At 42.6% G+C, this 27,104-nt stretch overlaps 1 protein-coding gene across 2 annotated transcripts in view; it reads left to right on the top strand.

Moving 5' to 3' along the window:
• The first annotated feature begins 1,503 nt into the window (after positions 1 to 1,503).
• The window catches only part of SEMA3B (semaphorin 3B), a 62,995-nt gene continuing 37,394 nt past the window's right edge, over positions 1,504 to 27,104 (top strand). The window contains exons 1-4 of one of the 2 annotated variants that reach the window (XM_087709260.1): positions 1,504 to 1,985; positions 19,086 to 19,220; positions 23,948 to 24,105; positions 25,345 to 25,407. In XM_087709260.1, coding sequence (XP_087565386.1) covers positions 19,130 to 19,220; positions 23,948 to 24,105; positions 25,345 to 25,407 — 312 coding nt within the window. In that variant the 5' untranslated portion in view covers positions 1,504 to 1,985; positions 19,086 to 19,129. Of the gene's footprint in view, positions 1,986 to 19,085; positions 19,221 to 23,947; positions 24,106 to 25,344; positions 25,408 to 27,104 lie in introns of those variants that run through there. The other variant, XM_087709261.1, reaches the window with a different exon arrangement.

Genomic DNA, 27,104 nt, shown 5'->3' with positions numbered 1-27,104 from the left:
GCTCCTCTGAGACTCATAATAGGGTTATAGCGACAGAATTTCCCAAATCAGAATATTCTTTGCCCTACCTTCCCTCTCTTTATCTTCCTGAGAACTAGGGAAAGTCAAGCCTGAAATGCTTTCTCAAATTACATTTCCGCTTTGGACTCAAATTGCTGATCATTGTCTTGGTTGAGGCTCTCCCTCCCTCCCCCTGCGTTCTTCAAGCTAACTCTTAGAGCCCGCTGTGACATCCCTATTCCTGGTGGAAGAGGACCGGGACGCATTGCAACATCACCTGTGACTTGGCTGGAGGAGCTACCGGTACACTCAGTCTTACTTGCCAGGTAATTCACCAGCTGACTTCTTCTTTCTATTCCCAGCCAGCACAGGCTCTGCTAACCTGGATTAATGAGAGACTTGGGGGTCTGCATATCTGGAGGGATGCACCTTTGAGAACAGCACTGTCCCCAAAAGTTCAAGGCTGAGGTTATGTAGGTTTAATCTTTAGGACTGTTTCCATCTTAAAAGTGTGGTGGTTGAGAAACACTGCACTAGGAGCTCAATGAATTTAGCCTAGGTCAGTGTTTCTCAAACTTGGAAACTTTTAGGATGGGTGGATCTCAATGCCCAGCTGGGAATTCTGGGAGTTGACCCCCACAAACCGCAACGTTGCCAAGTCTAAAAGACTTTGAACCAGATGCTCCGCACTTCACCTACTTTGAAACGCAGGGAGCCATTCCGGCTGCCAAGAACAACTGACACGCTACAGGTTGTTCTAACCGCAAATCTAAAGGCAGTCGGTGTGAGGAGAAGTGCGGAGAGATGGGAGGAAGGGAGCTTGATGTGTCGGTACTTCTGCTTCGCCCATCAGATAAACCAGACTAGAAAACCGAAGTAATGGATGCTAATGCTACCTTTATAATAAAGTCACAGTAACAGAATCTCATAAATTGGAATAATCTTCCCCCCACACGCTTTCCCTCCCTGTATCTTCACCACGTTAGTTTTTTCCAGTCTGGTTTACCTACCAGACTAGAAAAACCAAACTGATGAAAATAAAGAAAGCGAGAGAGGGATAATGGAAAAGGTATTTTGTCGCTGAATGTCTATGGAGATTCTCAGCCATCCAGGTCATGTTGTCCCAAAGGTCCTTTTTTTCAAGAGGCAACTGGACTTTCTTGGTTTTACTTTGAAGATCTTTCGCTTCTCATCCAAGAAGAGCGGAAGAAGAGCTGAAGAAGCATCTTGGATGAGAAGCGAAACGTCTTCATAGAAAAACCAGAAAGTCCCGTTGTCTCTTGAAAAAAGCACCTTTGGGATATTTTGTCGCTGGGTAATGGACAAGCGAGAAGCACTTTTTCCTTCTCTTCCTCGTTCTCCAGATCCCCGGCAAAACACCACTTTCTTTTGTGTGTGTGTGTGTGTGTGTGTGTGTGTGTGTGTTAAAAGTGTAAGAAAGAGAGAGATGGCCTCTTCTCCAGCCAAAAAAACAGTTTGAAGCCGGCCAGCGGTGCGATCCCAGTTCAAACCCCGGCGCGGTTTGACTAAAAGGCTTGACAAGTGCAGAGGACGGGTCCTTTAGATTCAGCCGAATCCGAGAAGTGGCCTCTGAAGAGGACTCGGGCTCCGTTCCTGGGCCAGGGCCCCGCGCTCCGCTCCTGCCCTACGCCTCTGCTGGCTCCCTCCAGGCGCTGAACGGAGCCCCACCCAGCCAGGGACTCTTCGGCGCTTGACGTCTGCGGGAGCTCCTTCGGACCCGCCGCTTAAGCCAGTTCCTCCCCTTTCGCTTTTGCCGGCTTGGAAAAAGAGGCAGGCTGAGGCAAGCGGGGGGCAGACGGGAGGGAAGGGTGGCCAGCCCTTCGCGCTTCAGCCCCGCAGCCGGCCGGCCAACCAGCCTGAGGAAAGGCAAGACACCGCGGGAGTTGGTGGGATCTTTCTCTATTGACCGGCTCCCCTTCGGATTCGGAAGTGGCGCTGAGCGGCCGGTAGGGCTGCGGGATCAGGTGGGTTCCACTTCCTTGTCTCTTCGGCCCGTTTTGGAAACGGGATGTTGTTGCCAACCACAATCTCTCTCTCTCTCTCTTCCACTCTCTCTTTTGTGTGTGTGTGTGTGTGTGTGTGTTTCGTCTCTCTCTTTCCCTCTGTATGTGTGTATGTGTGTCTCTCTAGTCTCTTTCCCTCTCTGTCTCTCTCTCTTTCTTTCTCTCTCCCTCTCTCCCGTCTCTCTCCCTTTCCCTCTCTGTCTCTCTCTGTCTTTTTCTCTCCCTCGTATCTCTCTCTCTCTTTCCCTCTCTATGTCTCTGTCTCTGTCTCTCTCTCCCTCTCTGTCTCTCCCACCCCCACCCCCCCACCCCACGCGAGTGGAGTTTGCCGGGGATCTGGAGAAAGTGCTCCTCGTTTGTTTCTGTTGCTTGCCCAGCGGCAACATATCTCCTATCCCCAAGCATTAACAGTGGGGACCTGCCTAAAAACTCTAGGTATGTTTGAACTGTAACTACCAGAATTCCCAAAGAACCTCTACTCCGAATAGGCACTGCTTTGCCCTTCAAAATCTTTCAATATAGTTCGCGTTCTATTCCAGGTCTGAGGGCTGAAATCGAGGGACACGGTGGCACTATTTCCTCAGGGTAGGGTTTAGAGTGGGCTGAAAGTGGTTACTCCCTTGCCTTTGGTAAATCCGTGGGAGAAAAGGTGCTGGGAAGAAACCTGGACCAGGGAATATTAAAAGGAGAGGAATGTTAAAGTCATGTGATTCTTTACCATTTACTCTCCCTCCCTCCCCCATTTTAGAGCCAGGGGGAAATCTCCCCCATCATGGTTTTTGGAGAGTGTGAAGATCCTGGATCAGTCAGGACCTATTAATTAGAGTTCTTAGATGCAGATGGTCCTAGGGGAAGGGTATAAAATCTTGCATGATGAGGGTGAAGTTGGAAAGCATACTTCCCAGGTTCACATATTACTTCTAAATATTCGTGGTAAAACTTTTGGAGGAGCCAATGCTGGGATTGAATGGCCTGTCCACTTTGAGAGGAGGAGATGTGAATCTGTAGACCCAGAAAAGGTGGGCCAGGTCACAGGAGTAGGAGAGTTGAAGAGGAGCAGATCTCCTCTTCCAGGTGGTGCTTCATCCACTACTGGCTCCCATGCCTCTGAGGAAGAGATGGGGATAAGAGGGCTTTAATCTGCATTCACTGCTTAGGAATCTTGTTTTTGGAAACCAGATGAATATTCCCAGCATCAGCATTTCTCTCTGCAAAGCCACTGAAGCCAGCCTGAGTGGAAGGAGGCCAGGCCTTTGTGGGACAGGGCATATTATTTTGGGATGGGTTGGGGGTTGGAGGAACATAGTATTTGCTTCCTTCCTTTCCTTCTGCCTTTAATTTTGTATCTTATGACATAAAGTAAGGATCTGAGATTTAAAAATGATATGGGCTGACATGCCTGAGTCAATAGCAGCTTCTACCATATAATAGCTCCCTTGTTTTATTGCTTTCAGGTGTGGTCTAGAATTAAGGGGGGGGAGATAGAATGATAGAACTGGAGGGATCTTAAAGGTCATCTAGTTCAACTCACTGTTGGATGCAAAATCATCTCCAACAGATGACTGAATAGTCACTACTTGAAGGCCTAATGAGAAAGAACAGAAGAGGAAGAAACCCATTATTTCTTTTTTATGATTACACCATTCCCATCCTGCCTCTGGTTGACATATATCCAAGTCTTTTAACTTTTGCTGAAGGGACATGTTTCCAATAAATCCGACAGCCTTCACTTCCCTCTCTAATTGTATTCCCATTTCTTTGCATCTTTCTAAAAATAGAGTACCACAAACTAACCACAAGACTCCAGTTGAGATTTGTCTTCTCCCTTGGAGACAGATGCAAGTACTCTTTAGATAGTTGAAAGGCATTTGAAAGAATAAAGATAGGACTTGGACGATTCCAACAGTCAGTTTTGGACTATCTAGAAACATGGAAAAAAAACTATGTATGTTTGTATCAAACAATCAGGTTTGGATTATTCAAACAGCCAGTTTCCTCAAGAACATTCTCATCATCAAATAAGAGATATATATAAGTGACACGGTGGCTCAGTGGCTAAGATTCTGAGCTTGTCAATCAGAAAGGTCGGAAGGTCGGCGGTTCGAATCCTGAGTGCCACATAACAGAGTGAACTCCTGTTACTTGTTCCAGCCAACCTAGCAGTTTGAAAGCATGTAAAAATGCAAGTAGAAAAATAGGAACCACGTTTAGTGGGACGGTAACTGCGTTTCATGCGCCTTTGGCATTTAGTCATGCTGGCCACATGACCACTGAGATGTCTTCGGACGGTGCTGGCTCTTCGGCTTTGGAACGGAGATGAGCACTGCCCCCTACAGTTGGGAATGACTAGCACATATGTGCGAGGTGAATCTTTACCATATATCGTCCCAGCTGCAATATATATTGCAGGTTAAGATTCTTGACATTAGGAGATAGTTAATTCTGTTATTTGGTTTATTATCATAGTGAAGTTGAGTCTGCATAAAGGTTTCTTCTTGCATTACTCATACAGGGAGCCACCCATGTGAGTCCAGTTCCTAGTGATTGCATCCAGACAGTTTTCTTGGCAATAGTCAACAGTGTTATCTCTTTTTTTTTCCTTTATTGGATTTTGTTTTAACCCCACCTTTATTACTTCCTAAGTAACTCATGGTGGCAAATACACCAAATATTCCTTCTATGCCTAATGGAAACCTAGAACTCACAATCTCTGTTTTAGGACAATGCTGTAATAAACGTAATTTATGTGTTTTAGGAAACTTCTTCAACTGTGCAATCCAGCCTACAGCCCTGAGATTCCAAGGTTGGCCCCGTCCATGTCCTACCCAAGGCTGAGCTTGCCCAGCTTCCAAAATTGGTCAAGGTCAGCTAGATGCTGCCACCTGCTGAGGTCTCACATTGTGTACCTCCACTTAAGCCCTTATATGGGTCAGTTCATTGGAGCCACAACCTTTCCCCTGTAAAACAGAGCATTGCCTAACAGAACTTTGTGCTTCTCCTTTTCCCATCTGTTTGATCTCCTCCTCCTCCTCTGTAGTGAGGAAGGAGGGGGGCCAGCGTTCAGGAGTACGCCTTATGTCTGTTCAGCTTGTCACCCAGTCCATGTACAGTAATAAACAGGCTTCCAGCAGTTTTTCTGGCGTTGCTTCTTTCTCTGGCAGCACTAGGACTATGAAACTTTCTTTTAAAGGAACAGTGCATGCTCCTTTCTAACTGAGCTGGAGGACATTCTGAGTAGCAGCCGTACTGTCAAGGATTCTGTTATCAGCAGACTCTCAGCCAGTAAGAAAAGGTAGAATTTGTTGGGCTTTTATCCAGAGTGACCGTAGCTTTTTGCTTTCAAAGAACTGCAGAATCTGCAGAAGAAACCTCAGGGGCAGACAGAGCAGAGTGCCATATGCTCTGAAGAGTGAAGTCCCTGGAATAAAAAATAGCCACTAGATTTAGCAGTCAGATTTTTTTTAAAATGCAAATGGAGCCTTTCTAGACAAATGACGCTTCCCTTCAGCTTCCACTTCTCTTCAGAAGTCAGTGCATTTTTTTTCTCTGTTGGGAAAGTGTGATGAAGTCCCAAAGAGTTATTTTAATTTGAAATTTTATACACGACCCTTAAAGCTGAGGGGGTTATTTCCCTAGGTTTTTCAAACTCACTGAAACCAACAGAGGGGGTGTCAAGCTCGATTTAATTGTGTTTGACCTCGAGGGGTGGGTGTGGCCAGCTTGACATCATTCCTGTCGGGGGTGCCTGTGGGGGCCCAAGTGCTCTGCCAGAGAAAACGGGCTCCCGAGCACTGTTTTTGGCTTCCACAGTCTCCTGCAACCTTCTGCCAATGAAAACAGAGCTCAGGAGCCCGTTTTCGCTGGCAGAAGCACCGCAGGCTGGTCCTTTGTTGTTTCCAGGGTGACCCCATGGGCCAAATCTAAGTACCCCCAGGCCGGATCTGGGCCCCAAGCCTTGAGTTTGATACCTCTGATCTATACAATATATGAATTACGAATCCACTAAAGCTCATATTTTAGTTTGAAGGGGTCAAGGCAGTGGTGAAATTCATTTTTTTTTACTACTGGTTCTGTGGGAGTGGCTTGGTGGGCATTGCAGGGGAAGGATACTGCAAAATCCCCACCCCACCCCCCACTTTGGGCCCAGCCAGAGGTGGTATTTGGCAGCTCTCCGAACTACTCAAAATTTCCGTCACCAGTTCTCCAGAACCTTCTGAATTTCACCTCTGGTTCAAGGCAACTTATACATTAAACATATTTTACATATAATGTAAACATATATAGAGCAAAGGCAAAGGCTGAGCCTGGCATGTCAGAGGCCCTAGAGAAGGCTTTGAGGACCCTCAGCCTCAGATGTTGAGGGTCCAGTTCAGAGGTGAGTTCTTACCAGTTCGCACCTATTCGGTAGAACCGGTTCATCAAATCTACCGAACCGGCTAGAAGAGGTTCCACCAGTGGACCCGGAAAGCAGGCCACACCTACAGAAGAGGTTCCAAAATTTTTTGAAACCCACCACTGGTCCAGCTCTAAGGTTGCCACTTCCATCCTGGAAGAAATCCCCGAGATAGTGATGGTGGCGATGATTTTACCTAATTAATGTTACCGCCTTGAATTTTAAAACATTGATGCAACTGATTATTTCAAATATGAAAGGTCGCCTCTCTCAAAAACAGCTCTGCCTAGGGAGGTTTCAACTCAGAAAATTAACCGATTGTAAGAGCAATCAGAAACGCAGCTTCTCCCCCAAGCATCTCCCAGCCAAAACCTGTAGGAATGAAGGAAACCAAACCCTCTGAGAATATTCACTTTTCCTAAATACCTACGGGAAACATTATGTTGCAGTCTTCCCCAAGTTGGGCCTGCAAGCCCAACCAAGATGATCAAAGACTATAATCAAAAGTGATCTTGCTAGACCTTCTGAAGAATGGAGTCCTAATGCTGCTGAAGAGTGCCTGCCTGGGGAAGAATATTATCAATCATGTGGCCATTGTCTCCCTTGAGAGTGGAGCTTTAATTTAGAATGTGGCTCTCAAGGGAGACAGTGGTCATATGGTAATGTTCTTGTCGTGACCTCTAGAGGGCAGTGATGGATGTTAGAAATATGAGCTAGCATTTTGAGCACTGATTATTATAAAAGTATATTGTCAGAGAAATAGATTGCCATCCTTACGAGAACGACAGCAGTTGAAAAATAAAAATTGTCTAACATTAAATAATTCCGCCCCCCCCCCCATGAAGATGGCATCATTAAAAAGTTTTCACCAAATTGTATCTGAATGACATAATTTCTGTATTCATTCTTTGAGATTAAGAATGGCAAATAGTTTGTAAGCTGCCGTTCCCTTGAGCACTTCCTCCCTAGCTCCAGTTTGCTCCCCGGTCCATCCCAAACAATTTGATCTGAATTGCAATTGTCTTTGCTGCTCCTAACATCAAAATGACATACTGAGATCCCAAAGGGAGCTCTCCGAAGGTCATTGCCCCCCCTCCCCTGACTGCCAACACTTTTGGAGAAACAGATGATTCAAAAGAAATAAATAAATAAAACCACTATGGTACTGCTCTGCTTCAACAATGCACACCCATGTTGTTACGATGAGAAGCTAGGAGGTGAAGGGTGGTTTGCAAAGTAAGAAAAAGAAAGGAAAAAAAATGTCAAAGCGTCTATCACTTTATTGCCTTGGAAAGTGAGCTTGATTGTCTCCTATTGGGAAAGTGTGCTTTGCCAAATATTTCTAAGCATGTTTGCATGCTGCGGTAATAAACTGGAGGAAGAAAAAGAAGTGTTAAATAATGTAGACAGGATCCAGGAATTTCATTTAAAAAAAAACAGGTCAGGTTGCTTTAATTGCAGAATCCTTCAACTATTTCAGCCTACATAATAAAGGAGACGTGAGAGGCAGCGGTTGATTCTCCTTCTCTTCTGTGGGGCAACAGACTGCAAAGCAACAGGTTGTTTAGGGGTTTTTTTGGGGGGGGAGCTTGGGTTCAGGAAGCAAGAGACAAGAATCCCTCCCCATGGCAGAGCAGAATGCCCGCACGCTTGAGCAGTGCAAAATTGCTTAATTCCGATTTCAAATAAACCAGCAGGAAAGAAAATCCCAGTTTGATACAGATGTTCAAAACATTAAGAAGGAATAGGGCAACTTGAGCCACACATTTATGAAAGTAGATTGTATAGACCAGGAAGTGCAACATGGTACTTGAAATGTCTGTTTTAAAATTGGACCTCCTGTCATGGAAAGATACGCCATCCTCTCAGTGGAGTCTGAATGTCTAGGCCTGTGCAAAGCAAGAGAGACTTTGCAAACACATAAGTCCAAAGGAAGCCACTTTCTGCAAAGCATATAAAGTGGCTGCATTCATCGGCAGGCTTTTAAAGGTGGTTTAGGATGTCTGCCTGTGTATGCATATGGACCGATATCCCATCTGGCATGATTACCAGTAAAGCAACTCTGGGTCCTCATAGTCCCATCCATGAAGGCAACGAAGGACAGTTCTCAAACTATCCCCTGAGCCTTGCAAAGGAAGGGAAAACTTTAATATTTGGAAAGGAGGAGCCAAAGATAATCTTGTTCTAAGGGAAAAAATTTTTCCCCACAAATTGCAATCGGTGGTTCTTAATACTTGTTCTTCCTTCGTAATTTTTTCCTCAGCACCAAGCACATCAAGTTTTAATATAGTAGTCAATATCATTTTCTCCTCCTATGAAATCAGGAGGAGAATTCTTCTGAAGGTAACATTCTCTACCAAAGAACGAAGAAAAGGGTGATTTTTTGCAACCCTTTACAAACCCAGCAATTGTTAATGTGTTTCTCTGAATTTTGCTATTGTGAGAAGCAATCGTGCAGAACAATGGAACCCTTCTCCTTGACTGCTAATGGAGACCTCTTTAGAACTTACCGTAGTCTGTTTTGTGTAAATGTGCGCTAAATCAGAGTTTAGCCACTTGTCTGAATTCTGAGATTTCACCCTCTGCTACTGGCCCATCTTCTCCCAGCCTTTCTGAAGAGCCATTCGGTTCTTGGTGCCTTAGTAAGGATGGCCGTGAAGTTCCTGTTTCACATTCCATAACAAGTTAGAAATTGGTGTTTGCTAATTACATTGAAAAGCTGGTCACTAACTTTGGCACCCAGCAGCAATTCATTCATTTGCATTGTATCCCTGGTTTTCTCATAGTCTCGTTTGCTTCTCAGCTACAAATTAGCGCATCCAATTGTCAAAGGAAAAGCGACTGCAATTAAGTCTGCTTAAGTAGTGATTTTGAGTACTATAAGTATAATACATTGGAGGGGAGTGTAGCTGGTAGAGGAAGCTGCCCGCTCCCTTTCCATCTGTAGTGTTTTTCTGAGTTACCTTTAGATTGAAAAGGCAAAGCACTATTATCCTGGCTCTGACAGAGGATAATCCTGGTACAATAGTCACATCAGTCTTGCTTTCTGCTGAAAGAAAGAAAGAAAGAAAGAAAGAAAGAAAGAAAGAAAGAAAGAAAGAAAGGGCAGAGATCTTCCTCCCAGGATCAGTTTTTTCCTAATCTGATAGCAGAATATATTTTTACTTAAACCTTGTTTTCTTGTCACTGTTTTTATGTAGCCCAAAGTGAGAAGGAAGAGATTTATAAACTCTGCCAAACAAAGGCTTTGAGACTAATATGCTCCAATAATTTCTCTGGGATCTGAAGTCACTGAAAAGTTACAGTACTGCTAAGGCACAGCTGGATTCACGTGGCACTGTACACTCTGCTTTGAGTTTAATTGCTGTGAGGTTCAGAAGGTCTGGAAAAACCCATTTACGAAATTGGCTTGTAAATTTATCTGTAAAATTCTCCCCATACTGCTGCCTATCTCTGGGTGCAACTATCCCTTCCAGGCACTGCCCTAGCGTATACATTTCCGGATGAGTAATAGAAGAGCAGGTCAAAGAAGCAAAGCCATCTGTGTTAGAGAAAGACAAAAAAGAGTGAAACAATTAATGGGCTGGTTCAGTGCACTCAGTTTACATGCTGCAATAAGTCATATTATTTTTCTGTTCAATCATTTCCTATTGTCGGAGGCTGCCTGGACTAGTCCTACAGTTGTCAAGCTTATTCAGAAGTGATTTGCCATTTCCCAGGGTTGAGAGAAAATGACTAGCCCAAGGTCATCCAGCTGGCTTTGTGCCCAAGGTCATCCAGCTGGCTTTGTGCCCAAGGCAGGATTAAAACTCAGGTTCCTAGCCGGATGGGTCCACCCATCTGTCTCTTGATCATATCCTTAATCAAGGACTATTGAATAAATCACATTTTGGAGGGTTGGCATCAGACATTGCTTATGACCCTCATGGATAGATTAATGCTCTACAGCAAACTCAAAGAAACCACATAGCACAACCTAATGCAAGAAACAATCTATGTCTTTCAAAGATTGTGAACAGCTCAGACCCAAACTGGAATAATGAGATGGGATACAATTAATTCCTGAATAGAAACTTAGCAGTGGGAGGTGGTGCCTCAGTGGCTAAGATGCTGAGCTTGTCAATCCGAAGGTCGGCAGTTTAGCAGTTCGAATCCCTAGCGCTACGTAATGGGGCGAGCTATGTTAATGTTACTTGTCCTAGTTTCTGCCAACCTAGCAGTTTGCAAGCACGTAAAGAATGCAAGTAGAAAAATAGGAGCTACCTTTGGTGGGAAGGTAACAGTATTCCGTGCGCCCACATGACCACAGAGACATCTTTGGACAACACTGGCTCTTCGGCTTTGAAACAGAGATGAATACTGCCCCCTAGAGCCAGAAACGACTAGCACACATGTGTGGGGGAACCTTTACCTTTACTTTTGAAACTTAGCGAAATCAAATAGTGTGGATGGTGAGGAAAGAGTTGGCCTTGTAGGATGGGTGCTGAAGCAGCCACTAACTGCCCACTAATGGGATGCAGTGTCACCGAAATACAGTAGTTAATCTAATGTGAAAGAAGCTTTCATGAATCCTAATTACAACTCACCAACTAGATTAATGCTTTGTTCTTAGCCTTTTATGCAGTTGTTTGATTCTGGCACCTTGGGTTATATGAACCCAATCGTGATATGTGAATTTATCAGTGATGGTTTATTGGACAAAAGTTATTAAACAAGCACGCCTTCTCTTCTGTTCCTGGAGCCAAGGAAATCATGATAAATGTCTTTTTCCACTCCTTCAATAAGTTGTATGTTTATCGAAAGAGGCAGAATTAAGAGTTTTTCTTTGGAAAAGCATAACTAATCTTGTATTCATCTCTTCCCATGCTGCATTCTGGGTTGCTAGCATCCTTTGCGTTTTCATAAAATAATGACCCCTTGCTAGATGGAAGACAAATCCATCCAGTCTTATTAAAACTTCCCAGCTGGTAGTTTAAAAAATTACTTGTGATCTTTTGCTCACAATGACTGAGAAGAACACTGTGGGTTGTCTTTTACACAGTGGTGTATTAACCATTAAGCAGACTAAGCACGTCCTTAGGGCACCAGGCCCAAAAGGGGCACCACAAAGTTGAGAAAGAAAGAAAAAAACCAATGAAGATTTGTACAGGATGTACAAAGGAGGGGCACCAAGATTTGTCAGTGCTTAGGACACCAGTGAGTCTTAATCCGCCACTGCTTTTATACTTTTGGCATGAACATAACACAATGAATTATCATCTTCAAGAATCTTCTTTCTGTTCAAATGCTCCTGCCTTTTGAAGCCCAAAGTGTTAAATGTTCTAAATCCACGAGAGAGTGCAATTGCTCTGAAATCCTGCATGGTCACATAGCTCACTCTTGCTTAACGAAGGGAGAGTTTCACCATCACCACCATTTTAATAAGTTGGAATAAAACCTTTATTTGGAGGAGGACTCTTGTCTCCCGTGATCACGTCATACGGCCCACATGGGCTGCAACGCAAATGGGTTGACTTTGATGAGGATCGCAAAGAATTCATGAGCCTGGAAAAGATAGTTTGCACAAGAGAGTTGTCAGATTCTGTCTGAACAGCTACTCCTCCTTATGTGTGGGCGTGGGTAGCCGTGCACTCTTTTGAGTAAGTGTTGACTCCCGGCAATTATCTGGAGAAGCCCCTGTTTTCTTAGCAGGGTTTTTGGAAATGGTTTGCCATTGCATTCTTCCTATAGCTGAGAGAAAATGACTGGCACAAGGTCACCCAGTTGGCTTCATGCTAAATCCAGAACTAGAACTCACATCTCCAAGTTTCGAGCTTGGTACGTGGCTCTCCTATTGCATCAATAATCACAGAATTCCTGGACTTCTTACATTGCCAAAATGAAAAGGAGAAAGAGAATCAACAATGCTAAAAGAAAAAAAAAACATATTCGGGAGGGCATATAAGAAAGGGGAAATATAAGCAGATTAATAAGGATTTAGCATGCTTTGGGTGCATGGAATGTTGACTACAGATAAGATGAGAAATGAAGGCGAATAGCGTGGAACAAAATGTAGTTCTGACAGATACCTTCTACATTACGACATTTATTTACAGGTGTTCATTGTAAGATCAAAGGACACCTTGCATGTTATCCAAAAAGATATCTGCAAAAATCTACAGGGCCTGCAATCAATTTGCAGGTGCACACATCCTTTTTAACAGGTACACATTTTTCTAAAGTTAATCAAGCCACTTAGTGAGGGGAGTGTTAGTTCTCTTTTTATTTCTTCATTCTGCATGGCTTAACAAGCTCCCAGAAAAGGCAACTGTGTGTTCACCTGATCTCTTGGCAAGGGTCATTAGTTTCAGCCATTGAAGAGATACAAGAAAATCCTCCTGCATTACAGCTGGGCTTACCCGGCATCTCTATAATTGCTAGAGGAAGCTGGCATCGTTAATGGCTAGAGAGGCAAAGAAATAATTGCTGCAGACAAATGGGCTCAAAGGTGGCCTTCTCAGCATGAAAAGAAGTGGCTGGGTGAAGATTCATCCAGAAACAACGCAAAATAGGGTTGAGGTAAATAAAGATGTAGGAAGAAAGGAGCTGAATCCACTGTCTTTGCTGGGAGCTTGGATGGCAGCATTTCCTTTGGCACACAGAAAGAAAAATCTGTAGTTTAGCTTTTGGCACCTACACCTTACTGATTATATGACGGATGATGGGCATTTTCCAACCCCAGACACTGGGATTACCTAAGAAAAGAGTCAAGGCAGACCTTGTCTATAGATTGCATCCAGATGGCAAGCCAAAGTAACAACGATATTGATGTGCTATAACCAATTTTTCAATCAGTACCTCGGTTTCTTTCAGAATAGGAGGGAGATGGGTGATTAAGAAATATGCAATATGAATATGATTAATTTAGGATTGGATTTGGATTTATTGGATTTATATGCCACCCTTCTCCCAAGGACTCAGGGCGGCATACAACATTAAAAAAAACATATTACAAAAGTTAAAAAGAATTAAATAGAATATCCCAAACAAACCCAATTAGAATTAACAATAACATTTTTTAAAAAATTCGATTAAAATTAACAGTGATCAATAATTTACTTTGTTTTGTTCAGGCCAGGCTGGCTTGCTGGAAAAGCCAACTTTTTAGGGCGCGTTGGAAGGACCGGAGGTCGGGGATTATACGAAGCTCCGGGGGCAGCTCATTCCAGAGGGAAGGCGCTCCCACAGAGAAGGCTCTCCCCCTGGGGGTCGCTAGCCAACACTGTCTGGCCGACGGCACCCTGAGGAGGCCAACTCTGTGGGATCACACAACAAAGAGGCAACAAAGCAAGATAGCAGAAAGGCAGCTACTAATGGAATCGGCATTGCATTTGGGGCAAGGCAGACTTAATTAAACTATACATGGAAGCCCTACAATTAACACTTTCTATTCTCAAATTAACCTCTCTTTTGTTCCTTAGTAACCTCACATTTAGCACCTTTCCTTCAGAGCTCAGGCAAAAGGCTCAGTTTCATTTTTCATCTGATTTACATGCATACTCATATGGCATACGCCTTAAGGCACGATGTAACAGTGGAAGTGCAACTTCTTTGCCTGCCTGACCTTTCACGAATCTTAACAAATACTGACCAGCACAATATACTTTTGAACTTCCTCCAAAGGTTGAATAGAGTTGGAGGTATCAACCGTATGGGACCTCCAACTCTCATATGGTGGTTCTGCACCTTTCTAAAATGAGGCAGTAGTTTTTGTTCACTGGGAAAGAGAGATTCAAATAATCTATAATGGAATGAGTTTGGTTCTTTTATCTGTCCGATTTAATACCTATAGGAAGCCCCGAGAGAGATTATTTATTGGTCAGGGAGGTATATCATCAGTATGCAGATGATTCTCCCACCCACAAGTGTTGTATCTCCGCTCTGGTCCTCCTTGGATATACAGCAGAAGTTCAGGCATCCAGGGTCTTTAGAATCTCAGGTTGGACAGGGAGAAACAAATCTCAATCCAAATAAAACAAACTCTCTGTGAATTCTAGGAAAATTCTTTTTTTTAAAAATAACGAATCAGGGTTTTTTAAATTCATTTACATTTCAGTATCATTGCAGAAAACGTTATGGTTCGGAGTTGTTTAACATTAGTTTTTATTTCTTATTTAATTTACACGTGAATGCTGGTAACACTAATATCTGTACAAGATCATGATGAAAGAAATGTCCTTCTGGGTTCAGCTCCAAGTGGGGAAAAAGACACTGGAGACATGGAGGCTGCTTGGAAAGATGGTTTATTGTTGGACAGGGCCACATGGCTTGAGCCCTGAACAGAAAAGGTGATCACATGCTTCAATGTTGGTAGAGAAGAAGAGAAGGGCTGAAGGAGGGGCTTGCTAGGCTTTTTATAACCTGTTCAGTCCCACCTCTCTGTTTCCTGTTCCTGTGTAAGAAATGTATTCTGATTGGTTGTCAGACTCCCATGGGGCCATGCAGGGGCTACTCTCTAGGCTGTGTTTTGAATCCAGGTATGGATGAGTTCTCAGATGCCACGTGGTCAGTTGAGTAAAGTTCCAATATCCCTTCCCCCTGCAGCTGTAGTGGAGAAGTCTTTATTATGTAAAAGGGGATGGGCAGGAAGCTACAGGCAACTATTCTCTCTTTTAAAACATGTTTCTTTCTTTTCACATCCAGAGAAATATTCTGCCTTTTCAATATTTCCTAGGATATTTCATTTTTCTGGGAGAGGGCTGGATGATAACTTCCCACAATCAGTCTTTAATTTTTTTTTAAAAAAAGATTTTAATTCTGTACATTTTAAATGTGTTGGTTAAAAAGGCTGTCAGCACTTAAAGAAGCAATTTTTATTTGTTTGTTTGTTTAAACAAAAGGTATCCAGTTACTGCCCAATAGTACTAAGCTGGGTGGCTGCTGGGATGACAGGTATCCCTGAATGCGCAGCAAGGAGGAAAACCTTGGGGCTTGATCAGGTTGATCTAGGACAATTCTTAATGGGGCCATGCTCAACTCTCAAGAGATTTTACCCCAATCAATCCTGAAAACATCATAGCAAGTCTCTGAGAGTCCTCTATCACAGATTTCTGGGGACAGAGGGCATTATCAGGCATTTCCCCTCTCACAACATTGCTGCAGATATCACCATAATATGGAGGCAAAGTGAGGAGCAAAGCATAGCAAGAGTTGACAGTGTCCTCAGCATGCGGGTGCAGGCAAAGCAAGGGGGCTGTCAAAATTGCTTGCCCTTTGCTTGGCCAAGGCCACAGATGGTTCACCAAGCAGGGGACCAAGCCCAGAGGGAATATGGGTGGTGCTTCAACTTTGCCTGGGCAAATCAGGTTTAAAGAGAATGTGCAACCCCTCCAAATTCTTCCTGACATCTGATGGGCAGGGTCACACTCTACAATTGACAGCCGTTCCCACGAGCCTTGACATTTTACACAATTCTTCTCCCTCCTCCGTTTCTCCTACTTCTCTTGATTATTTCTCTCCCCCTTCCTTCTCTAAACAGCTCTCTGTTTTGTTTATGGATCTAGACATAATCTCTTTTGCCATCGTAGCTATGACGTCTGACTTTAAAATTGCAGCACTGCCAGCGGAGTTAAGTTACCCGGTAGGCTCTTTCTGGCTTCACAACACCTGCAAAGTGAAAATGACCTCTGCTTTTCTAAACAGATCACAACAACAAGACATAATAAAGCTGGTTGTTTTAGCAATGGACTAGAATTTTATTTCAAACTGCAATTCATGATTTTCCTCTAATATAGACCAGGAATCTTCTAAAGTGAAGTAAAAGGCCTTGGAGGGCCTTTGGAATTGAATGGCTGTCATTTCGATTTTTATTTTATGGTACAATAGTTTTGCTTTTTTTACGGTCTTTATGATTTTACTATGTTTTATGTGTAAACAGATCGTGGAATTCCTCCCTCCAATAAATAAATGCAACAAATAATAAACTGTAAGCTACTCAGAGACACTTTTTAGAGTGAGCTAGGCAGCATATAAATGTAATAAAATAAATAAATAGAATAAAGTTATCCTATTGTAAGATGGGTGGCCAATAAATTTTATAAATAAATAGATATATAAATTATAGTGGTATCCTCCCCCCCCCATCTTCTTGCTGATCATTTTCTGCTTTTGCACCTAACTCCAAATGTACCCTTGCATGCAAACTGTTCTATTATTCATGCATTTTCTCTCTCTTTTTTCCCTTATTGTTCCTTCTGCAATACCAATGTGGAGATGGTAAACATTCAAAACTGAAACTTTCTTAATTTAACAACAGCCACAGGTAATTTTTGTGGGATTCCTATGGAGGCTTATTGGAGTCTGAGAGTGAATTCCTAACAGTCTTTGAAGCATTATTAGTTTGTGTCTGATTTACATGAGAAGAAAATACCTATATTCATAAGCTTTTGTTTCACTTTCACTGCTGGGTTTTCTGACAGAGTGACTTGAAGCAAAGTGGAAAGAGAATCCTGCTCTCCTGTTTATAAATATTAAACAACACTCTAGTTCAGGGGTGTCAAACTCAAGGCCCGTGGGCCAGATCTGGCCCGCGGGGAGCTGAAATCCAGCCCATGGGGCCGGCCTGGAAATATCAAAGGACTGGCCTGCTGTACTACTATGTGGCCCATTTTTGACCAGCAGAGTGCTGTTGCAGGCCGGGGAGGATGAAAATGGGCCACACGGAAAGTCCCCCCTGTGCCCCATTTTGGCCAGTAAAGTGCAAGAGGCATCCATCCCATCTCTCCCCCCACCGCTCTCCCCCACCTATAAAGCTGATCTGGCCCTCGAGGAAATCCAGTTTGACACCCCTCCTCTAGTGGATCTCACCCAAGAATAATTAATTAGATTGTCTGGGAATGCTAGATAATGTAGGTCAGAAACATCTATATGGCAAGAGACTTGCCAATCCTATTATACCTGGGTAACTTTTTAATATCCTTAGCAATACATATTGCTGTCATGTTAGCCTGTAGCTACTATATTTAATTACAGCTCAATTATTCCGTGTATGTGAATATTGATAGTGGAAAATAAGTGCTTTTGAAAATTGATAGTGGAAAATATGCGCTTTTTAAAACAGCCTTGGCAGTACTTATTTTTCCTGGTCTACAAATAATACTGCCAAGTTTTAGCCTGAAATATTTAAAATTGAAATATTAATTATTATGCATTACTCAGTAACCCTTGTGTGTATAGCCACAACAGATTATGCATTCACCTGTAACTTTCTGGTATTTAATAGAGAAGGAAATGAAAGACTTCAGGAGGCTGGGAGGAGGCTACATTTAGTGCTGCATTTGAAGACCGGATAAGATGCTGGCATTCTTAAATAGATTGTCCCAACAGAATACCTACTATACTTTTAGGGTTTAAGGGACTTTCCTGGAGGATGCAGAAGGTTCCACAGCACCTTTTCAAAATGGGAAGATGAAAGAAAAGCATGACTCAGAGCTAGGAAGAGTAGCACCTGCAAGTGGACCAGTGGTGGGATTCAAATAATTTAACTACCGGTTCTCTGTCGTAATGATTTCTCCCAGCAACCAGTTCGCCAAACTGCTCAGAAAGTTAACAACCGGTTCTCCCGAAGTGGTGCGAACTGGCTGAATCCCACCACTGAAGTGGACCAAATATAGACCTGCAGTTGTAGTTGTGGCTACATGCTACATCTAAAACCCTTTATTATCTGCATTGTGACTTATTCTGAAGTAGGATGAAAATTTCATACAAAACGGAGGAGTTAATCTCTATGCATAGAAGAAGATAGAAAAAATAGCATCGGTGACTGAAACAAAAAGATACAGAATGGACTAGAATTTGAATCAAAGGAATTCTGTGAAGTATTGGGCTTGCAGCATAGCCAAAGGTAGACAATTGAGTATCATCCAGAAATTTTGGATTCCAGTTTTTGCTAGCTCCAGCCATGGTCAATTACAAGAGACTGTGGGAAATGTAGTTCAGAATCTCTGGAAGATATTGCATGTATCTAAGACAAAGAAAACAATTGTACCTTATTTCTTGTGCTTCTCAATTAAAGGTCCATCAGGTGATCCCTTGAATCTGCTAAAATGCATCTTAAAACTGCATGCGGCTCCTGGGAACCAAGTAGGTCTTCTGGAGGTGGTAAATAATAAAACATTGGCTCTGTTATTGCACTAAAAATCCTCCATCGGTGTCCCTAGAGAGGAAAATTAGAAACTGAAGAAGAAACCAAGATAGTTGATATACGTAGGGATTCATAGTTCCATTGGTTTTTTTTTTTCATTTTAATTTTCAATTTGATTCGATTAAAGCTCCTGCAATGAACCTCAATGGGATCTGGGTTTAAATCCAAGATCCATTTGTTATACTGCTCTGCATTCAAATCAACAAGATTACATTTGGATCTAAGTCATTGCAGTTTATGGAAGATATCTTCAAGCCACTAGCATCGCTTCTGGGTAACTCCTTATGCTACTTAGCAAAAATAAGTACATCTAATTGGGAGGAGTTCATTGTTGGTCTAGATGAGTGTTTCCACTACTAAAGCAAGCTGTGGATTTTCCTCTTCACTGCTGCTGCTACTTCATCCTTCTATCATTTATCCTCCTAGGAGGAACTACTCAAACCTGACTTGGCAAGTATAGTCTCACTCTTGCTTTTCCATTTTTCAGCCACCTGAAGTTCAGAGTCCAGAGAAGAAGAGGCATCAGCTGCTATGATCCAGACACTGGCCTTCCTTCTGTTGCTGGCTGGGAAAGGGACTACAGTTACTACTACCAATCCCCGGGTGAAGCTCTCCTTCCATGGTAAGGATGGAGTAAGAGGTGGGAAGGCAAGAGAGTTCCTCTTGAATGGAAATCAAGTTTGATTCTGTTGAATCTCTTGTATTCTGATAGAACAATACTCTTGTCACCAGGATGGGGAGAATGATGTTAAGGGGGAGAAGTCTTCTTGAGATGAGCCATGGAAGAGTAAGTGGAGACAGAGCTGATCAGAGCTGCAAAATGGGATCTGTGTCAGCTACTAATCCATGTACAGAGGTTGTGCATCTTGTGAAGGTTCATTTGCCACTTTTCCTCTGCTGTTCACCTGGGACTCACAAATTGTGTCCCAATTTTTTAGGCTGTAATTAGTGTTAAAAAAAATGGCTGACCTGTATTTGGACAAGGAAATCTGTTAACAAGAATCAGGAATAACCTTATTCTTGGATTAGTGAAACTGGATGGAATTCCTACCTCCGATCCCCGTGAAGCATACAACAAGTTTCCTTAACTCAATGGCATGATCTCTCAAGGGAATTGAGGTCTCACTCAGTTGTGAGAATGATGAATTGCTGGGTGGAAGAATTGTCCATATGGGAAGTGGAAGAGGACACCATACATGAGAAGAAGGGAGAGCAGATGAGCTTTTTGAAGGTGAAGCACTCATTCAATACAATACAATAGCAGAGTTGGAAGGGACCTTGGAGGTCTTCTAGTCCAACCCCCTGCCTAGGCAGGAAACCCTATACCGTTTCAGATAAGTGGCTATCCAACATCTTCTTAAAGACTTCCAGTGTTGGGGCATTCACAACTTCTGGAGGCAAGCTGTTCCACTGATTAATTGTTCTAACTGTCAGGAAATTTCATTCTAAGCAGGCACTTGTCCTATTTCAGGAACGTTTGGAGGATATTCCTCATTTTCGTTTTACTCCAGAAACTTTATGTTGTTGTTGTTGTTTTTAAGTTGACCCAAAGTCAGGTTAGATTGGCCAATTTGGCATTGCACTTCTCAAAGGGGAGCACTTGTTTCCTTCTGGTCCTTTAGGTCTCAGACAGATCAGAACTGCTGGATGGCTTTGGCATCCCGTTTAATGTACTTCAATCCAAACTGAAGTAGGTTAAACCGGAATCCATAGCCTAGTGGAGTAAGCTGGACTAATTTCAGTTTAAACTATTTCGTGGGGTTATTGGAAAGAAAAACTACATTGCTGGGAGTGTAGTGTAGTGTATGCAGCCTTTTTGCTCCTGGGGGGGAAAAGGTGGGATATAAATTTAATGAAATAAGTAAGTTGGTGCATCTGATCCAGCTGTGACTTCTCCGTCATCCCTTGCAGTTGAGATTGGCAACAGCTCATTAGTGGGTGGACTGCTCCCCTGCCAGTCACTTTCTTTCACTTCCTCACAATGCCTTATTTGTTCCTGCTGCTGAAGGCAGATTAGGCTCTGGGTGTAAAGAAAGAGTCCTTTCTCTGAGCAGATGCCTGTTGTGTTGGCAGATTAATGTCACGCTGGTTGAGACTGGTAGCCTATTAAAGTTGGTGGGACCAATCAAAGAATGGGCTGAAAAGAGGGGTGTTAGGGTGAGATTTGATACAGGCAGAAATTGGATTTGGGGTGGGGGGCAATCAGATTATAATAGCAGTTTCCCCCACAGCCAGCTCTCTGCCAATGGCTTGAATGGCTCTAGGTTGGAGCAGGTTAATCACACACTGCTGAGTTGTGTATGTGAGATGAATCTTGGATTCAAATATGCCATTAGCTGCATTTTTCAACACACACACATACACACACACACACACACACACACCTTGAGTCCAAGGCAGGGCTCAGTGCAAAAAACAGGGGGGGATTTTCTGCCATCCAACTCAGAACTGGTATTTAGCTGGTTCTGACCAGTTCTGGAGAACTGGTAGCAGAAATTTTGAGTAGTTCAGAAAACTGGTAAATACCACTTCTATCTGGCCCTGCCTGCATTTATTCTCTGCCTCCTGAGTCCCAGCTGATCAGGAGGAAATGGGGATTTTGCAGTAACCTTCCAATGCCACGCCCACCAAGCCACGCCCACAGAAATGGTAGTAAAAAAAATTGAATCCCACCACTGATCCAACTGGAGACAATGTTTGTTGGGGTGTTGGGTAAAAAAAAAAGCTTCTGTGCTTGCTTGTTTCACATGGAAGGCACAGTTTCCAGGCTAGTAAGCAACAGACCATTTTAAATGCGCAGAAATCCCTATAAGAGGGTGGAACAGGTAAGCCATCTGTGTTTGACAGAAAGAAGACAGGTTTAAAGGCTATCTTCCTACATCTTTACAGCCCAAGGCCCTTTACCAATTCAGACTACAGGACTTTTCCATTCAGATGCTTATGATTGCTGGGCTGAATGCAGCAAAGTGACAGGAATGTGCAAGGATTTAATGATAATCTAAGATATGAGTAATTGGGGGGGGGACACAGAGGTGTGAATAGGCCTCTCAGAGGCCAGATGATGGCATAGACTTGACCAAGGGCACCTAATATTTATCTGTAGAGGCTTGGATGCAGAAAAGCCTTTTGATAAGATATATTGACAATAGTTGTTTGTAATTTTGTTCACCTGTTTTTTTGTTAGGAACTCTGAAAATGTATTGTTTATTTCCAAAAATATCAATGGGAACTAATGGGAATTTTAGCAGTGAGTGATGGATGGATCTGGGTACTTGAGAGACCGCCTGCTGCCAATTACCTCTCAAAGACCCATTAGATCACACAGGGTTGGCCTCCTCCGGGTCCCGTCTACTAGCCAATGCCATCTGGCTACTACCCGGGGGAGGGCCCTCTCTGTGGCAGCTCCGGCCCTCTGGAATGAACTCCCCGCAGGGATTCGGACCCTCACCTCTCTCCAGGCCTTCCGAAAAGCCGTCAAAACCTGGCTTTGCCAGCAGGCCTGGGGTTGATGAGTTCCCTCCCCTCTCGACTTGTATGGTTGCGTGATTCTTGCTTATTTTAATTATTTGTATTCTGTTTTATGTTCCCACTTTTCCCTTTTTGAATTGTTCACCGCCCTGAGTCCTTCCCGAAGAAGGGCGGCATACAAATAATAAAATTCAATTCAATTCAATTCAATGTACAGCAGGCTGTCCTTTCTCAGTTTCATTGTTTGGGTTTGCATTTGGAAACTTAAGCTTGTGCAATTTGGCAGTGGGGGCATTCAGTTTGTCCTTTTCAGGGAAGGAGATCACGGTAGAGTACTCAAATGATCAGTTAGATTTAGGGATAGAGTCCAGGTTAAGGTTAACATCTTTATTGACAAACCTCATCTTCCATATCAATTAGTTGATGGTTTTTTGAGACATTTTGATACAATATTAACTGATTTGAAATGGGACTGAAATTTTGCAGGACGTCTCTCAGTGGTGGGTTCCTACCGGTTTGGACCAATTCAGCTGAACCGGTAGTAACTTGGCGGTCTGAATTGCTGGAACTGGCAGCAACCCAGGCCTGCCACACCCCCGAACCAGTTCTCTCAGCAGCGCCATAGATGCCGCCATCTTGTTTTTTTGTTTCTGCGCATGCGCAGAGCAATTTTAGTTGCTCAGTGCATTCCTGAGTGAACCGGCAGTAGTCTCTGCCGGAACCAACCCTCGACCTCTCTGGACAGTTTTGAGATGGTCATAGAATAACAAACTTGAGCATTCAATAAGTATTGAATGTCAATACAGAACCATTTGGGAACATCTTTGTCCCAGTTCCATAAATTTATAAATAAAACTCATATCTGTTAGACCCCACCAGTGCATATTTTCAGAAGAAACAGAGATGTGATTCTCAAAATACGTATCTGGTTAATTTGATGTAGTTTTGTATCATAATTATGAATTATATTCCAATGGTTTAAATGATAATAGGAAATGGATACTGCAGGTGTTGATGATTTCAAAGAAACAAACAAACCAATAAATAATATAATTTGTTATTCCATTCTCAGTTATTATAGCAATCAGAAGAACTTATGTATCTTTCTACATTTGAACAAACATTTCACCACCAAAAGTCCTGATTGAAATGTGAATTGCATTCACTACTTTATATGTTCAACTTTGCGCTTTTTTTCTATTTCTATATTAACTGACTTGATTTTAATAATTTGATTCTGTAATAAGGTCCATGTGTGGCTCTCTGAGTGTAAAAATGTCTTGCTTGGGGCACAAGAGATGTGAAACTGCAATTGTTTTCTCTCTTCAGCATTCAGTAAAATGTCATTTTAAAGTTTCATCCTTACAGCTTTGTCTGGGAAAAGAAATCACTTAGTTCTTTCAGTCCCTGTATTTGTCTTCATAGTTTCATTCTGATAAGGACACATCACAGTATAGCCATCCAGTAATTTTCTTAGGTCTGTTTTTATCTTTGAAGAAAGAATTTCTTATTATTCCACATGGATCCAATGGACAAGCAGCAGAATGGCACTCCTACATTTTTCATAGGTCATGAACATGATGACCTGAAACATTTATTTTTAAAAATTATTCACCAGAAGGACTCTTGGAGCTACTCACCCACCACCCACAACAGTCGGCAGCAAGTATGACTCTGTGTTCCCTGCATACAAGGTGCATACAATAGCCATACAATAGCCACAAATGAAAAAGCATTATGCCATCAATATTTTGTTCTTTTCATCTATTTATCTTGCACTACACTTGGTTGGCTGATTCTCTTCGTTCTAGCCTGCAGAACATAAATAGAATTGTATATTTTTGTAGTTGTGTTACAAGCCGTCTTTCATTTTCTTTCCAGACCTGAAGATGCGACATGGGCTGCGCACCTATGAGTTGGAACGTTCTTGTTGCTACGATGCGCTGCTCCTGGATGAAGAGAGGGGGAGGCTTTTTGTGGGAGGCAAAAACTACATGGCATCCTTAAGCCTGGACAACATTAGCAAGCATGACAGGAAGGTAAGAAGTCTATGTACTGCACCAGACCTGTACCTCAACCTGACTCTCCAGGGATGTTAGATTATAAGCTCTGCCATCCCTATCAGCACAACCAATGGCTGTGTGGCCTTGGAAAGACACAACGTAGTGGTTACCCTACCCAGATATTCCTTCCCTTCCCTTTTGTTGTGGAGGAGGGAATAACTATCCCACAAAAGTTAGCAGGAGGATATTTGGCCCAGTTTATCTCGGTCCCACTATCTGTGAGGTGGGCAGCAAATAAATGTAATAAATGAAATCTACCCATGCTGTAAACTGCTTGGGTTTGAGAATTTGGTGGGATACAACTGTTTTACTAAGAATAAAGAACAATATTATTCAGATGTTTTAAAATGTTTGTTCTCCAATGACCTGCCCTGGTCTGGAATTTATCACAGCTTCTCTTCTCTGAGGAGAAGAGAAGGAAGGAGGCATTCTCTTCATCATGAGAGTGAACCTCACAAAATATCTCTGGGAAGGTTCCCTGCTTAATGAAAGGGGGTTGTGGGAAGTGTGCTGATATTCACTATCCTGGACTATCGATGGAAACTGCATTCCGGCCCAGCAGGAGAAAAGCTTTGAGGACACAATACAGCCAAACCACCTTTGACCCCTTTCTCCTGAAGCACCAGGTTTCTGTGGCAGTACTTCAGTTTGGGGAAATTTTCTGCTTTGAGAGATTAGTTCATTCACTGCTCAGTTTCTGTTTAATTTTTTAAAAACAAGAACTGAGGCTCTGATTGGTTTTTGTCAGATTCTTTTTGCAGTGGCTTTATACCTATATTGCCAAGCACGTTTTTATTTTCACAAAGAGTTAATGTCTGAAGGATAGCCAGTGGATTTCTTGCTTGTGTGCTCGCTTGCTTGCTTGTTAAACAAATGCCCAACTAAAACACAGTGGCTTTCAAATGTAAAACTCAATAAAATTAATTTGGGTGAGCTGCACTATGCAAAGCATTCGTGATGATCTCGGCCTTGCAGTCCATCAGTCCACCCTTACTTTTACAGCATTCTACCTCCCTTCCTGATGGCACTAAAAACCGGGGAAATTGTGAATCCGGACTAAGGGAAAACACCAGCATTCCAATGAATGGCTTTTAGTACCAGGGCTTTAGTAGCATTTGACAATGCTGTGATGAATGACTGGACTGGAAGATCACCCCCCTCCCGTGTGGAATTGGTTGGTTTTGCCATTAATTTCCTCCATCTTTGCTCTTACAGATTTATTGGCCAGCGCCTGTGGAATGGAGGGAGGAATGCAACTGGGCAGGCAAAGATATCAATGTAAGTGACTATTATGGAGGGGGATATATTAATTAAACTATATATGCCGTTGGTTCTTCTTTTATTGTTGCTTAATTTTAATCTTTTACTGTTTGTCCTTCTTTGTATCATCATCATCGTTTTGGAATTTCTATTTTCTCATATCTCCCTGATCTTTGACCATAAATAAAGACATACAACCTAACAAGCATCCAAGGCATAAAGTAAGAAGCACTAGAAGATGTTACGTGAATCAGATGCTTCCGGAGTGAATGAACAGAGAGCCACAAATACTTTCATTGTATTAATGGGCTCTAAGTTAAGTTAACTTGAGCTTGGAGGGTCCTGATTCACACAAAACCCTGTTGTAGATGCCGTTGAGCATCTTACCTGTAAAATGTTTTCTCTCTTCCCAGTCTGTCAACCGGTGGCATTCTGCCCTAGCCCTGTGAGGCCCCATAAGGGCTGGAAGGGTCACTTAGAGGTGCTGGTTGGTGCACTTAGAGATTCTTCTTTTGCTTTGACCCATCCTGACCTTCCAGGAGATAAGAAAAAGGTTCCCACCGTTTTGTCAGGAGTGGAGATGAACCAGGACACCTTCAGATTTATGCCTTGATAAGTGTCAGGCTCAGCAAGAAGGGGCTCAACACCCTGGTTGTAACTCATAGAGGTTGTCCAAAAAAGGAGCAACATGAAGTCAAGTCTACAAAAAGAAGCTGAGTGAGATGGAGTTTCTTCAGATCAGGTTCCTCCAAATAAATTCATAACATATAGTTCATCAACACATATAGTAAATTTGGCCATCCAATAAGATCTCACACTTTATTCAGCCCTGAAATGCCCTTTAAAAACATTTTATCTCCTTATGAAAGATCGGAAAGGATATCGGATGAGCATTGTGTATCATAAAATGGGAATCTTTTCAGAAAAAAAATCATGTCTGAGCCCACATGAGCTAGGCTGAATCTACAGGAACAGGCTGTCTCTGAGGCATCCCATGACCAAGCCTCAGGGAGGTGTATAAATCAAAAGCAGCATCTTGGACTTGAAAATTTACCTTGAAAGCTTGTTGATAACCAGTGCAGAGAATTATTACTATTTTATTTATTTTATAGATGTTTATCACTTAACTCTTACACACCAACATCCTTGCTTCTCTGTGGTTATCAGCTGGAGCCTTTTTGTCACCTTTAAGGGCAATATCATGTAAATTTTTTCAGAGTAATTTAAATAATGTAGTAATACGGGCATGAGTAAGAGAGATGTAGGACCTAAAAGCTTCAAGATCAAGACTGTGGATATGTCCAGGTTCTTGTAATGTTGGGACCCAAACTTCTACAATCCATAGAGCTGATGTGATTGGGACAGAATACATATGGTTCATGTTCCCAACAGTTGACTTCCCTAATTCCTTTTCCTGCTGAAAAAGAGAGACCAACTTTTCCCCAATGCTCTTTCATAGCTTCCATTTTCTCTGTTTGAACAGTACAGCATGGCATGCTGCAGTGAACTCTGATGGCCCTTTGGCCAAGTGTAGGCAACTGTGATGGTCATGATAACTTCTTAGGCATAGTTAATTATTTGCCTCTTGAGCAACAGCAAGATCAAGCAAGAGTGACTCCAGAGGAATGTATGAAGCATCAACAATGCAGTTATTGGTTTCTCATAATACATATGGCCTAGATTAAAAGGGCTCGGTAGTTTGTGCTTTATGATAT

Source organism: Thamnophis sirtalis, unplaced genomic scaffold (genome assembly GCF_051295495.1).
Source record: "Thamnophis sirtalis isolate CommonGarterSnake01/CBP01778 unplaced genomic scaffold, rThaSir2_p1.2 scaffold_3, whole genome shotgun sequence".
In the NCBI taxonomy this organism is placed as follows: Eukaryota; Metazoa; Chordata; class Lepidosauria; order Squamata; family Natricidae; genus Thamnophis; species Thamnophis sirtalis.
This window is presented reverse-complemented; position numbering and strand designations above follow the sequence as displayed.